The sequence below is a fragment of the Molossus molossus genome, unplaced genomic scaffold (genome assembly GCF_014108415.1).
Source record: "Molossus molossus isolate mMolMol1 unplaced genomic scaffold, mMolMol1.p scaffold_m16_p_1, whole genome shotgun sequence".
NCBI classification, from domain to species: Eukaryota; Metazoa; Chordata; class Mammalia; order Chiroptera; family Molossidae; genus Molossus; species Molossus molossus.
Genome location: NW_023425344.1, coordinates 183,520,824 through 183,535,749, shown reverse-complemented (window position 1 = coordinate 183,535,749; position 14,926 = coordinate 183,520,824). Strand labels below are relative to the sequence as shown.

The 14,926-nt window shown below is 41.7% G+C and overlaps 1 protein-coding gene across 9 annotated transcripts in view; it reads left to right on the top strand.

Annotated features, from left to right (window-relative positions):
* Nucleotides 1–349: 349 nt before the first annotated feature.
* Nucleotides 350–14,926, top strand: part of SPG11 (SPG11 vesicle trafficking associated, spatacsin) — a 91,519-nt gene continuing 76,942 nt past the window's right edge. For 2 of the 9 annotated variants that reach the window (XM_036263698.1, XM_036263707.1), the window contains exons 1-3: nucleotides 4,315–4,819; nucleotides 6,149–6,373; nucleotides 8,260–8,461. In XM_036263698.1, the coding sequence (XP_036119591.1) occupies nucleotides 6,235–6,373; nucleotides 8,260–8,461 (341 nt within the window). In that variant the 5' untranslated portion in view covers nucleotides 4,315–4,819; nucleotides 6,149–6,234. Of the gene's footprint in view, nucleotides 630–4,311; nucleotides 4,820–6,148; nucleotides 6,374–8,259; nucleotides 8,493–14,926 lie in introns of those variants that run through there. The other 7 variants (XR_004959833.1, XM_036263765.1, XM_036263794.1 and 4 more) reach the window with 6 other exon arrangements.

Below are 14,926 nucleotides of genomic sequence, written 5' to 3'. Positions count from 1 at the left end.
CTACTAAGGACACTGTACCACCCCAGGGCTCTAAACAAATAATAGCACAATAAGAAAAGAGGCAGAAACCGGGTTCCAGTAGCTAGGTGGCAGCTAGATTAAGGCTGCAAAGGATAATGCCACAGTGAGCAAGCTCTTACATCCTGCTTAGGCCACTAAATTAGGCCCTCAACCATTTCAGGGTGGTTAAGTAAAGACCAGACTTGAGGCAAACGCAGCTGTAGCCCTGCTGGGGTGGCTGGTGCCGGCTTCCCCAGGAAAGAACTATTACCCGGCAGCCAGCCGATCCGCAGTCGCGAGAGTCACGAGGCAGCGGGCGGGTCGGCTACACTGCGCATGCCCAGGACGCCGGAAAAAACTGCCGGAGCAAAGATGGCAGCGGAGAAGTGGTGCGGAAGTGCTGCCGCCGGCGCCGGCGATTGGGGCACTAAAACTGTGGAGCGGGTTCTACCTATGTTGTTGGTGCCGGTCCCCGCCGAGGCAACGGGGCGTCTGGGGACCCGGGCGCAACTGCACAGAGAGCAGGAGGTTCTGGGGAGCCTGACCGCTGCAGGCAGCCTTCAAGTGCTTTCCTTGAGGCCGGGCGGCCGGGGCGCGGGTGGCTGCTCCCTGGACGGCCCCTTTCGGCAGTAAGTGCTGCGGCAGGGCTGGGCAGCGTGGGGGGAGTCCGGAGCGCTAGGTCGGCTGGCCCTCGTGTCCCTCTGCTGGCTTGGAGATAGCGGGAGAGGGATGACGGCCGCGGAAAATGCCCGAGGCGAGCTGGGTTCCCTCTCGGACCCTCCCAGGCTCTGGTGTGTTTCTTCACCCACAGTTCCCAGTCCGGGTGGGCGGAGCGGCACCCCGCTTCTCCGACCGCCGAGGCGCTCCTGGAACAGTCCTGGCTTAGCCGCTGCTGCTTTTCTTCATTCAACAAAGTTCGATTAATCGTGGTTGTGCCCTGCGCCTTGCGCATTTTCTTTTAGTTAAATCCGTTAAAGCTACCAGCTGGGGATCATGTTTAATTGGGATCATCCAGAGACCTTTTTCTTGCCCCTGAAACAGGGGGAGTTCCTTCACAAACGGACCCCCCACACACACACTTCTTCAAGGACAGAGTCTGGTTTGTCCACACGTTTATTCACTCAACCTAAAAAGTTGTAACAGACAATTCTTACACTGGCTTGCATAATTTAGGATTGCAAGGAAGGGGAAGTTTTTTTAAATCATATATTACTTTCAACTTTTGTAACTCTCGGTCCAGGACTTAGTTTTTACATCATTAAGTTTGGTAGGGCCCTCCGAGTCTTTTTATAATAGAAAACGTTTTGGAAACGATCAGCTCTTTAAGACTTTGAGTAGCCAAGAGGTGCCATACCTTGGAACCTCCAGGTTGTGTAACTGTCTGACAGTAGAGATGAGTTTGTTAAATCAGTGAACACTTTAATCTGTTCTGTTTATCTTCTTTATTCCTGATCTCTAGTTGCTAGGAAGAGGAAACTCTCCCCAGAGGAAGTAAGCTTATTCAACAGTAATTAAGTACCCTATGGATAGAGCTTTGTAAAGACAGGGATGAGCAGAAGGAAAAGCAGAATGCTTTAGGTGTTTGAGAACTTAACAGAAGACAAGATACACACACATGAATTAATGGGGCATTCATTAGCTATTGCATGAAATTGGGGGGGGGATCAAGAAAAGCTTTTTTATTTGAATTGAATTGAATTTTAATTTAGTTAAAATAATAGGGTAAAAATAGGACAAGTTTATAGTATTCAGGGTTTATATCATACTTTTCTCAAAGTATATATAGTCTTTTTTTTTTTATCCTCACCCGAGGACATTTTTGCATTCATCTTCAGATAGAGCAGGAGAGGGAGAGAGAGAGAGAGAGAGAGAAACATCGATGTGAGAGAGACACATTGAGTGGCTGCCACCTACATGACCCCAACCGGGTCCAGGGACAAACTGCAACCGAGGTACATGTCCTTAGCGGGAACCGAACCCGGGACTCTCTGGTCCACGGGCTGACGCTCTAACCGCTGAGCCAAACCAGCCAGGGCTATAGTCTTTTTATATTGTTGAAATCACTGTACATTCTATATTTTGTCACTTTTCTTTTTAATCCTCACCCGAGGACATTTTTCGATATTTTGTTCAGATAGAGAGGGAGGGAGGGAGAGAGAGAGAGAGAGAGAGAAACATGGACATGAAAGGGACACATCTAGTGGCTGCCATCTGCACGACCCAACCAGGGCTGGGAACTAACTGCAACTGAGGCACGTGCCCTTAGCGGAAACCGAACCCAGGTCTCTGGACTGCAGGCCAATGCTCCAACTGCCAAGCCAAACCGGCCATGGCTATAGTCTTTTTGTATTGTTGAAATCATTGTACATTCTATATTTTGTCACTTTCATTGGAAAACTTTGTCTTTCCACATGCTAATATAGTCCATGTGCTAGTGATGTTAATGGTGTCACAGTATTCTACCTTTTAAATGTATCTTAAGCCCTGGCCGGTTTGCTCAGTGGTTAGAGCGTCAGCCTGCAGGTCAGAGAGACCCAGGTTCGGTTCCCACCAAGGGCATGAATCTCAGTTGCAGTTTGACCCTCGCCCCGGTTGGGTCGTGCGGGTGGCAGCCACTCGATGTGTCCCTTTCATGTCGATGTTTCCCTCTCTCTCCCTCCCTCCCTCCCACTCTATCTGAACAAAAAATGGAAAAATGTCCTCGGGTGAGGATAAAAAAATTAAAATAAAAAAAAGGCAATTAGAGAATCCTGTGAATACTGTAGGTGAGAAGAAGCCCCCCCCCAATTTAAAAAATAAAAAAATAATAAATGTATCTTAATTTGTTGAATATTTTCCATATTCAACTTTTATATTATTAGGGAGACAGAATGAGAGAGATGATATCTTTTTAATTGGCTGCCTTTCAGTGGCATAGATGTCTTATGCACTAAGTGTGTGTTCCCTGAAATTTGTATGTTGAAACCTTAACCACCCAGGTGACTGTATTTGGTAATTGAGCCCTTAAGGAGGTAATTATGGTTAAATGAGGTCATAAGAGTGGGATTCTAATTCTATAGCACTGGTGTCCTAATAAGAAGAGGGAGAGACACCAGAGATCTCGCTCTCCAAGCACACAGAGTAAAAGCCATGTGAGGACACAGCAAGGAAGTGTTTGAAAGCCAGGAAGAGCTGCCTCACCAGAAACCACTCTGCTGGCACCTTGATCCTGGACTTGTAGCCTCCAGAACTGTGAGAAATAAATATCTGTTGTTTAAGCAAAAAAAAAAAAAAATGTATATATACACACACACATATATATGTATATGTGTGTGTGTGTGTGTGTGTGTGTGTGTATATACACATATATATATAGTTTTCCAAATTTTCAGTGTAAACAGCCAGGCATTGGGTATTAATGAAAAAAACAAAAAATCAGTCTAGGTGTAAGGATAGAAATATATAATGTGTTAATCTTTTTCTCTAATAAGGACATAATAGCACCAAGTTCAGTTTTTCTAGATATGAAACTTACTACTTCAGTAGAAAAAAGTTTTTTTAAAAAGATAAAACTTTTATCAGTGTAGTAGCCCCATCTCATTCCGTTGCATTGTTTTCAGAATTGGGGCCCTTTACTTTTTTAAATGTAACTTGAAACTATAGTATCAGTAGTCTCTTTTGGTATGTTGACATTACACTGCTTTAAAAATACTTTAACTGTACTGTTCATCATGGTAGCCATTAGCCACATTGGACTTAAAATTTTAAATTTATTTCCTCGTTTGCATTACTCACATTTCAAGTGCTCAGTAGCCATATGTGGCCATTGGCTGCTGTATTGAGCAGTGCTGATATACAGAACATTTTCATCATCACACAGAGTTCTGTTGGACAGAGCTATTCTATTGTATACCATTTTGGAATCTTAAGGTCTATTAATACAAATATCACTTTCTTTTTTAAAGTCATTGAAAGCATTTAAGCCCTGGCCAGTTTTGCTTAGTGGTTAGAGTGTCAGCCTGCGGTCCAGAGAGACCCGGACTTGGTTTGTGCTAAGGGCACTTATCTGGTTGTGGTTTGTGCCTGGCCCTGGTTGGGTTGTGCGGGTGGTAGCCACTCGATGTGCACCTTTCACGTCGATGTTTCTCTCTCTCTTTCTTCCTCTCTCTCCCTCCCACTCTATCTGAACAAAAAATGGAAAAATATCCTTGGATGAGGATAAAAAAAAAAAACATTTAAGTTAGCAAAACTTACTTTGTTCATTGTGAGCACCACCTTATATAAAGAATATATATACTTGGTTGGTGAAATTTACCCTTGATCGTGACAGTTCTTTTAAATATATCATCAGTTAGGATATAGGATGAAGAAATAAAAACAGCCATCATTTCTTGCTCCATGACCCCTTTTCACCACCCACTTTTATATTCTTGTGTTGGTGTGAAGGGGCTGAGGCAGAAGAAGTAGGAAGAGGAAGGGGAAAGAGGTGGGAAGTCCTAAAGCAATTTATTTTCTCTTAAATTGGATTTAGAATTAATGCTCCCAGGTGAACTAAAGAACTGTTCTCTACTCATTCTGCCCTTCCAATCTCACCATTGTGGGTAAATATTATTGTATATATAGAATATAAAAAATAATATAAACTTTTTTCTTAGCTTTGTGTGGGAGGATTCTCATAACAGTAGCACACCAACAGACAAGCCCAGACTGCTCGCTCTTAGTGAAAATCATGAACTGCTCATCTGTGAATTTAATTTGAAAGATGGAAGATGTGATGGAGCCATTTTGTATAACTATAGTAAGGACATTTTACAGAAGCTCATTGAAGATCAAAGTATTAGTAAGTATTTGTAGGTTATCTTTCAGCATATTTAAATCTGTGACATTTCTGTGTAATTTTGTATATTTCAGGAAAGATTGTTATATAGGTGACATCATGGTAGGAGATCTGCTTTGTCCAGTACTAGCCACTAGCCACTCGGGGTTCTTGAGCACTTGAAATGTGGTTAATACGAATTAAGATGTCCGTTAAGTGTCAAATACATACCAGGTTTTAGAGACTTAATATTAAAAAAAAAAGGTAAAATATCTCATTAATAGGTTTTTGTATTATATGTTGAAATATTTTGGCTATAATGAGGTAAGTAATATATCAAAATTAGTTTCACCTGTTTTTGTTTTGTTTTTTCAATGCTGTACTACTAAAAAAAATTTTAAATTACATGTGACTTGCGTTTGTGACTGACATATTTCTGTTGAAGCGTGCTGATCTAGACTGGTTACAGAGCTATTTACAATGTCCCATACTGAGGACTGCAGGGAGCAGAAATCAAGGCACTCAGGCTTCAATTTTTTTTTTTCTTTTAGCCTCACCTGAGGACATTTTTGCATTTATCTTCAGATAGAGCAGGAGGGAGAAAGAGAGAGAAACATCTATGTGAGAGAGACATATCAACTGGCTGCCACCCACACGACCCCAACCGGGGTAGGGGACAAACCACAACTGAAGTACATGGCCTTAGGGGGAACCGAACCCGGGTCTCTCTGGTCGGAAGGCTGATGCTGTAACCGCTGAGCCAAACTGGCCAGGGCTCGGGCTTCTGTTTTTTTTTTCCCTCACCCAAGGACATTTTTCCAGTTTTTGTTCAGACAGAGTGGGAGGGAGAGAGAGGAAGAGAGAAAGAGAGAAACATCGACGCGAAAGGTACACATCGAGTGGCTGCCCCCCACATGACCAACCAGGGCTGGGGATAAAGGCCGATGCTCTAACTGCTGAGCCAAACCAGCCAGGGCTCAGGCTTCTATTTTTAAGACAGTAACATATTTGCTACCCTTGATTTTAAGGTTCCTTCTCTTTCATTTTAAAAATAAAAAAGTCTATGTTTGTTCTTGTCAGGTCCCATGGGTAAGTAGGCTTTTTTAATCTTGTGTGCTGTCAGACTGGCAATAACAGAAGTAACAGAGGCATGTAAACCATTTTTATTCATCCCCTTACCTCCCTTCCACTGACTTCTTGCTCAGGTGGGTATGAATAATAATTGCCTAGAACTGGACTGAGTTAAGTGCTGTTTCTTTTTTGTTTTACTGTTTGTGTTGTTTACAAAATCAAATTTACCCATTGTAACATTGTGACCAGTGAGTTTTAAATAATATTCTTTTTGTTTCACAGGCATTTCCTTATTATCTTTGAGGATTCTGTCATTTCACAATAACACATCATTATTGTTCATCAACAAATGTATCGTCCTACACATCATGTTTCCTGAAAGAGATGCTGAGATTAGAGTACTCAACTGTTTCACATTACCCTTGCCTGCACAGGCAGTGGACAGTATTATTGATGCACAGCTCTGCAAAGGAATTTTTTTTGTTTTGAGTAGTTTAGGCTGGATCTGTATCCTTGGTGGTAAAAATGTTGTTATGCAGGGGAAGAGAATACCTAGAAAGATTAACCTTATTTGACTTTTAGTTTTAAGGAACTGGGGTGTAGGTAGATGGTTACATTTTCAGTAAAACTTCAGGGAAAAAGACCTTCATGAGTTTAAAATAATTACACTGATTCATACTCCATTCAAATCTTTTCCAGTGTATACACTTTTTTTTCCATAGATAATCTTCTTGTCCAACTTATTTGTGTTCTTTTTAAATTGTGTATACTTTGCATTACCCATTTATTCAAATATGCATATTAAATATCGTGTGCTTGTTCCAAGAAAGGTTTAGATGACTGCTTGTGATATGATACATCCATTTGATCACAAATGATGATTCGATCATATTAGCAAATCATATAGTTTGCTTAACCACTTTGATTTATTTTGGAAAATATTATGGGTTTTTTGTGTTTTTTTTAAATCCTCACCCAAGGACATTTTTCCATTTTTTGTTCAGATAGAGTGGGAGGGAGAAAGAGGAACAGAGAGAGAAAGAGAGAGAAACATCGACATGAAAGGGACACATCGAGTGACTGCCACCCGCACGACCAACCAGGGCCGGGGACAAACTGCAACTAAGGTACATGCCCTTAGCAGGAATCAAACCCGGGTCTCTCTGGACCGAAGGCTGATGCTCTAACCGCTGAGCCAAACTGGCCAGGGCTATTAAGGATTTTTTATATCTAGAAGATCCATAGGTCATCAGCAAAATTATTTTGAAAGCTTGGAAAATGACCTGTTATGTGATTTTGAAACTTTTATTTCTGAATTAAAGGAATTGTTTTTTGTTATTTTAGATATATCAACCTATATTCAAACTTCTTTTGTAAAAATGTCAAATTATGGATTAACTTTATTAGTGTTGCCAGATTATGGAACTCTGCTGTTGAACATAACACTAGGCATATGTGGCTTTTGAACACTTGAAATTGGCTAGCATGACTGAGGAACTAAATTCTTAATTGTATTTAATTACTTTAGAGTTAAAAGCTGATGCTTGGTTCAACTATTGGAGAACTTTTAAGTATGTTTGGAACAACTTTGGTTGTTTTAAGTTCTCAAGTGCAAATTTTATGAATTTTAAATACAGATCATGTATTTTCAGTGAAAATTTAGTGTCCAGATTGAGATATACTATAAGTGTGTAAAATATCAGATTTCTAACACTTATGTGAAAAAAAGGATGCAAAATATCTCAATTGTTTCACTGATTACATATTGAGATGATGTTTTAGATATATTAGGTAAACTATATTATTAACATTAGGTTCACAGGTTTCTTTGTATTTATTGTTTAATCCTCACCTGAGGATATTTTTCTGTTTATCTTCAGGTAGAGAGAAAGGGAGAGACAGGGAGAGAGAAACATAGACGTGAGAGAGACACATCGACTGGTTGCCTCCTGCATGACCCGGACCAGGGTCGGGGATGAACTGTAACCGAGGTATGTGCCCTTGGCTGGAATCAAACCCGGGACTCATTGGTTGGTAGGCTGATGCTCTACCACTGAGCCAAAACGGCCAGGGCTCTTTTTACTTTTTAAATAAGACTACAATGGCAAATCTGGTTTCATTATATTTCTCTTGGATAGCACTGTTGTAGAACACTAGTGGAAAATATTGCCAATGTCTCAGGACCTGGCACAGAGTGGGTATTCAACAAGTATCGAATGAACTGTCTATTAGGTTGTTTCTTAGGCCACCAACTTCATAGTCATTTGGTTACTGTGATGGGGGTAGCCTCAGTGTCCTGTTACTGTACATACAAGGTTGGAGCTCTGTTATACTGTGGTTTAAATGGTTAGGCACACTGAAGACTGGCATTTTCTTTAACTCTAACTCAAAAGACATTTTTGACATTGTGGATGGTACACATGTAGCTCATGTGGATTTAGCACTTCACCAAGAAGATATATGTAATGAGCAGCAACAGGAGCCAGCCAAGATTTCTTCCTTTACTTCACTGAAAGTGTCTCAAGACCTAGATGTTGTTGTGATTGTCAGCTCTTCCAACTCTGCAATTGCTCTTAACTTAAATTTGTATTTCAGGTATGTAGATGACTGCAGTCTCTAATTTGAGGTAAATAATTAGAGCCATAAAAGGTTAAAATGTATTTGTTAGCTTTTCCTTAATATTAGTTTTCTTCCTCTATTCAGTTAGGTCATATTCTAGCTACTACATAGTGAGGTTGTTATCATATAATAATGTGTGGAAATGACCAATGGTTACCATTTTATTTCTGAATGTATGTCAAAATTTTTATTTTGATTTATGTTATTATATATGGTTATGTCATTATATAAGTGAAAGAGTAATCAAGCACAGTTGTTTTTTTTTTGTTACTCCTTGCCCGAGGATATTTTTCCATTGATTTTTTTTAGGTAGAGTGGAAGGGGGTGGGGGAGAAAGAGAGAGAGAAACATTGATGTGAAAGACACATTGATTGGTTGCCTCCGCCCTTCGGTCCTTGAGTAGATGCTCTCATTGCTGAGCCAAACTGGTCAGGACTCAAACACAGTTTTAAAAGCTGTTGGCTATTATACATTGTCTATTCACTTTCGTGGGGATTACTTATCTCTTTTTTTTTTTGTAATCCTCACTCGAGTACATTTTTTTCCATTTTTTGTTCAGATAGAGTGGGAGGGAGAGAGAGAGACAGAGAAACATGAAAGGGACTCATCGAGTGGCTGCCACCTGCACGACCAACCAGGCCGGGGACAAACTGCAACTGAGGTATGTGCCCTTAGTGGGAACCGAACCTGGGACACTCTTGTCCTCAGGCCAACACTTTAACTGCTGAATCAAACCGGCCAGGGCCCAATTTGTACTTTAATTTTTTCATCTTTTTCACCCATACCCCCAGCCTGCTCCCGTCTGGTAAGCAACAAAAAGTTCTCTGTATCTAGGAGTCTGTTTCTGTTCTGTTTGCTCATTTTGTTTGTAGAGTCAATTGTTGATAGATATGTATTAATTGCCATTTTACTGTTCATATTTTTGTTGTTCTCCTTCATGAACAAAACCCTTCAACACTTCCTATGATACTGGTTTGGTGGTGATGAACTCCTTTAGCTATTTCCTGACTAGGAAACTCTTTATGTGGCCATCAATTCTAAAAGATAGTTTTGCAGGATAGAGTAGTCTTGGTTGTAGGTTGTTGCTTTTTATCACCTTGAATATGTCTTGCCACTCCTTTCTGGCCTGCAAAGTTTCTTTTGAGAAATCAGCTGACAGTCTTATGGGAGCTCCTTTGTAGGTAACTAACTGCTTTTCTCTTGCTGCTTTAAGATTCTCTCTGTCTTTAACCTTTGACATTTTGATGATGATTTGTCTTGGAGTGGACCTCTTTGGGTTCATCTTGTTTGGGACACTGTGCTCCCTTGACTTGTATGTCTATTTCCTTCATCAAGTTAGGGAAGTTTTCTGCCATTATTGTTTCAAATAGATTTTCAATTTCTTGCTTGCTCTCTTCTCCTTCTGGCACCCCCATGATTCAAATGTTGGCACACTTGAAGTTGTCCCAGAGGCTCCTTACACTATCCTCATTTTTTTGGATTCTTTTTTCTTTTTGCTGTTCTGATTGGGTGTTTTTTGCTTCCTTATATTCCAAATCAATGGTTTGCTTCTTGGCTTTACCTACTCTACTATTGATTCTCTGTAAATTATTCTCTATTTCAGTTAGTGCATCCTTCACTCCTAACTGGTCCTTTTTCTTTCTTTTTTTATTTTATTTTTTATCCTCACCCAAGGATATTTTCCCATTTTTTTATTCAGATAGAGTGGGAGGGAGAGAGAGGAAGAGAGAGAGAGAGAAACATCGATGTGAAAGGGACACATCAAGTGGCTGCCACCCGCACGACCCAACCAGGACAGGGGACAAACTGCAACCGAAGTATGTGCCCCTAGCAGGAACTGAACCCGTGTCTCTCTGGACCGCAGGTTGACGCTCTAACCACTGAACAAAACCAGCCAGGGCCTGACTAGTCCTGTTTCATGTTGTTGATGTTCTCACTAAGTTCCTTGAGCATCCTTGCAACCAGTGTTTTGAACTCTGCATGTGATTGGTTATCTCCATTTTGTTTAGTTCTTTTCTTAGAGTTTTGTTCTTTTCTTTCATTTGGGATGTGTTTCTTTGTCTCCTCATTTTGGCTGCCTCCCTGTGTTTGTTTCTATGTATTATTAGGTAGAGTTGCTATGTCTCCTAGGCTTCACAGGGTGGCCTATTATTGTAGGTGTCAGGTAGGATCCAGCCTCCCAGATCACCCCAGCTGGGCCCTTGAGGTGCACCCCTTGTTTGTACTGTACACCCTTCTTTTGTAATTGAGTCTTGATTGCTATTGGCATATCAATGGGAGGGATATACTCAGGCTGATCAGCTGCAAGGACTGGCTGTGCCCACTGACCACTGACCTCTGACTACCTTAGAAGATCAGCTGTGTTGGTGCCCACCACACAGAGCAAGACTTACTTCAGCAGGGTCCTGGTACCCACTCAGTCCACTCATTGAGGGTGTCACTTTTGGAGGTGTTTGGGTGGTGGTGCTTTGATGTGGTCTGAAGCTGTCCACTGGGTGTGCTGGGTCTGTGGCAAGGTCAGCCACTGCCTGTGTTCTATCCTGGGCCACCAGGCATAAGCTACAAAGTGATCTGCTGATAGCTGCTTCTTGTGCTGGGCTTGGAGGTGCCCAGGAAAAACCAACTTGTGAACTAAGGCTGGCTGCTTCTAGTGCATGGCCTGGGGCCACTTAGTGAGAGGTATCAGGCTCACTGAGACCAGATGCTGCTTGTTTGAGAGATTTAAGGAAAATATGAAGCAAGAGCTAAAACAGGCCAATCCTGTGGTAAAGCTACTGGAAACAGCTAGGGTGGGCATGAAAGTTGGGTGGGACAGGGCCTCAGGTGAATCACCAGGGCCAGGCAAACAGTGTGAGCTAGGTTGCTGGAGTCCCATATGTGGCAGCCCTCTGCCACCCCGGATAAGGGCTCACCAAAGGAACAACAGCCTCCGCCAGCACGTCTATCTGGGAGAAAGCTGCCCCTCCAGCTCTTGCCCCGATACCAAATAACTCAGTTCTTCACTGTATGTCTCTGGTGCCTTTCAAGCTGCCTTCCCTATGCTGGAGCCTGGAGGGTGCGAGTCCAAGTCAGTCTGTTCACTGGCCCTTTAAGAGGAACTGTCTGGGGCTCCAGCAGCCTCAGCCTCCCTCAGCCTCAGTTCCTGCTGGTTTTTACAGCCAGAAGTTATGGGGACTTTTCTTCCTGGCACTGGAACCCTGAGCTGGGAGCCTGGTGTGGGATGGGATGGGGGACCCTGCACTCCTCAAGGAGGACCTTCCCAGCCGAGGTAGCCCTCCTGATTTTTATCCAAAACGTGGGTGTGGGACCAGCCAGTCCTTGCCTCCCCCTCCCACCAGTCTCAATATGTTGTATTCTTTAATTTCATACTTGTAAGATTTCCATTCACCTCAATTTCAGGCGGTTCTGAATGATGGTTGTTCTGTAGTTGTAATTTTGATGTGGTTGTGGGAGGAGGTGAGTACCCCAATCTCTTAAAGGAGTTTGACAAGATACAGTAAGCTAACTTTCTCCAGTTGATAATTTCCTCAGGTGTTTCTCTTGGAGAGAGCACACTTTTGGCTGTTTAAATATATTAGTAAAAATTGAATGCTTATTTGTGTCTTTTTTTTTTTTAATTTAGATACTATTCTAGTTGCTTCTGATTTTATAATATTTGAGGGATGTGTATGGGAGTGCGCACGCACACACACACACACACAGTCATCTGTATATTGCAGCTTGCTTGTCTAAAAGTCAGGCAGTCCACATTTAGGTCTTTTAGTATTTAGGACCATTCAAACCATTAGGATTTTTGGTCCTAAGTTAATATGAATGAGATAAACAATTTTTGTAATTGGAATGCACTTTGATGGGATTTATTGTTTATTGGATCACAAAAAATGATAAATTTATCTTTACATACCTATCAGAAGGTCTCATCACTGTGGGTTTTTTTTTTTTTTGAGCATATTCTTAGATTGTGTGCTTGTTTATCAGTAGGCCATTTTTACTGAGTAAAACATACCTGTATGTGTAGTTACCTCCTGATTATCAGTAAAAACAATTTGATGGGTGAAGAAGGAGGAAAGCCTACTCAGCCACTCTGATACGTGAGTGTAGAGTTCTAGTCCTCTGGCAACACTCCGAGAGAACTCTGAGTAGGGCACCAGACATATTCCTTTGAACACATTTCATTGAACTCAGCCATGTGACATCAGCCAATGAAGAACTACTGTTCTGTTTTCTGCAGTAAATTTAGGGATCTGTTCTGTCCAGCTAAATGAATGATCTCTGTTTATTGATTATTTACATAAATGCTCTTTAATTAGTGTAACTTCTTTGGAGTTTATTGCATGTTTTATTTTTTAAGTGTTCTCTGAAATCTAAAAGTGTTTCTGTCTTTCCTGCCTCATGGCCGTAGCTCCTCTTTACCCTGATACAGAATGTCAGCCCCTCCTTTTCATTTTATCAAGTCCTGTTCATCCTTTGATATCTACCTCTTTCATGAAGCCTTTCCCTACTAAAATCCCTTCCTTTTGTAATTGTATACTCATTTTATAATTTTCCTCTTTGAGCTTCTGTAACACTTCTGCTTTGAACTACCATTTAGCTCTTGTATAGTCTTGTATTATTTTATGGTTTGTTCTCAGTGATTTTTTTCTTCCAGTTTACCTTAGCTGTCCACTCATAGTCACACCCTGGGCTTTGTCATTATTTGAAACTGCTCCTCCCTCAAATCACTATTCTATACATCTCACCACAACTTCTCAAAATTTTCCAGTTCATTTACTCAAGTACCCCAACTTCATCTATCATCTGACCCCATTAGAATTCCCCATTCATTTACCTTTCACTCTCCAGCCCCTCCTGCCTTCACTTCCCTCCCTTTTCAGCAGAAATTCTGCAACCCAATATTTCAGTCACTTTTCTTTTCTTTTGTACATGCCCCTAGTGGAAACCAAACCCAGAACTCTCTGGTCCACAAGGTGATGCTCCAACCGCTGAACCAAACCGGCCAGGGCAGTACACATATTTTTTATCCACTCATCTACTGATGGACATTTGGGCTATTTGCAGATCTTAGCTATTGTAAACAGTGCTGCTATGAATATAGGGGTGCATATATTCTTTCTGATTGACGTTTCAGGCTTCTTAGGGTATATTCCTAGAAGTGGGATCACTGGGTCAAATGGCAGTTCAATTTTTAATTTTTTGAGGTAATACCATAGTGTTTTCCATAGTGGCTGCACCAGTCTGCATTCCCACCAGCAGTGTACTAGAGTCCCCTTTTCTCCACACCCTCACCAGCACTTGTTGTTTGGTGATTTGTTGATGGCGGCCATTCTGATAGGTGTGAGGTGATTCTATTCATCTTTATTCCAGTTCTTCTTGGGTAAATTTGCCTTCTGCTTTAAAAAAGAGTAGATCCCGCCCTGGCTGGTTTGGCTCAGCGGTGGGAGTGTCAGCCTGCGGTCCAAGGAGACCCGGGTTTGGTTCCCACTGGGGGCGCGTGCCTTGCCCTGGTTTGTCCCTTGCCCTGGTTGGGTGTGCAGGTGGTGGCCACTCGATGTGTCCCTTTCATGTTGACGTTTCTCTCTCTCTCTTCCTCTCTCTCCCTCCCACTCTACCTGAGCAAAGAGTGGAAAAATGTCCTTGGGTGAGGATGGGAAAAAAAAAGAGTAGATTCCATATGCTGGGAGCTCCTTTGGTTTCTCACATTAAATTACAAAGCCACTTTTCTTCAACATCTTCCCTGTCCACTGTAATAGGAGGGATTTCCCACCTCCTATGAAAGCCCATCCCTCTGTGTGTGTTCTGGATCCCACTTCTTCCCTCCTCAGGGACCATTTTCCATTTCCTCTCTTTTCTATGTTTCCTACCTTTTAAGTATTACATCCACATCCAGTTAATTACCAGGTCCTAGCCATTCTATATTCATAAATGTTTCTTAAATCTGTCCACTTAACTCCTCTGTCATCACTCTCATCCATCCCACTATCATCACTTATCTGAACTAGCTTAACATTCTTGTAATTGGTCTCCCTATGTCTGTTCTTACCCCCTCAAATCTATCCTCTGTAGAAAAATCAAAGTGATGTTAAAATTTTGTAAGAGGTGTAGCCAGGTATTAACATCTGGGGACAGGGTATATACCTTCTTCATGTATCATCTTTTTCACTATCACCTTGCCTTCTATAACTTACTTTCATCATCTTGACAAATCCATGTCAACATACTACCTTCAAGAGTTAGTTAATAATTTAAGTGCTCGGGTTTAAATGCCTCCCTTTCTCCCCCCCCCCCCCCCCAGTAACTCTTCTGAATCTGATCATATCACTTCTCTGCTTAAACCCTTATTTAGCTTCCTTTTCCCCTCCCCAAGATAAAAACTAAAATTCCTTAATAACGCATAAAGCTCTGCACCATCTGTCCTGCCAACCTCTCCAGCCTCATCTCACA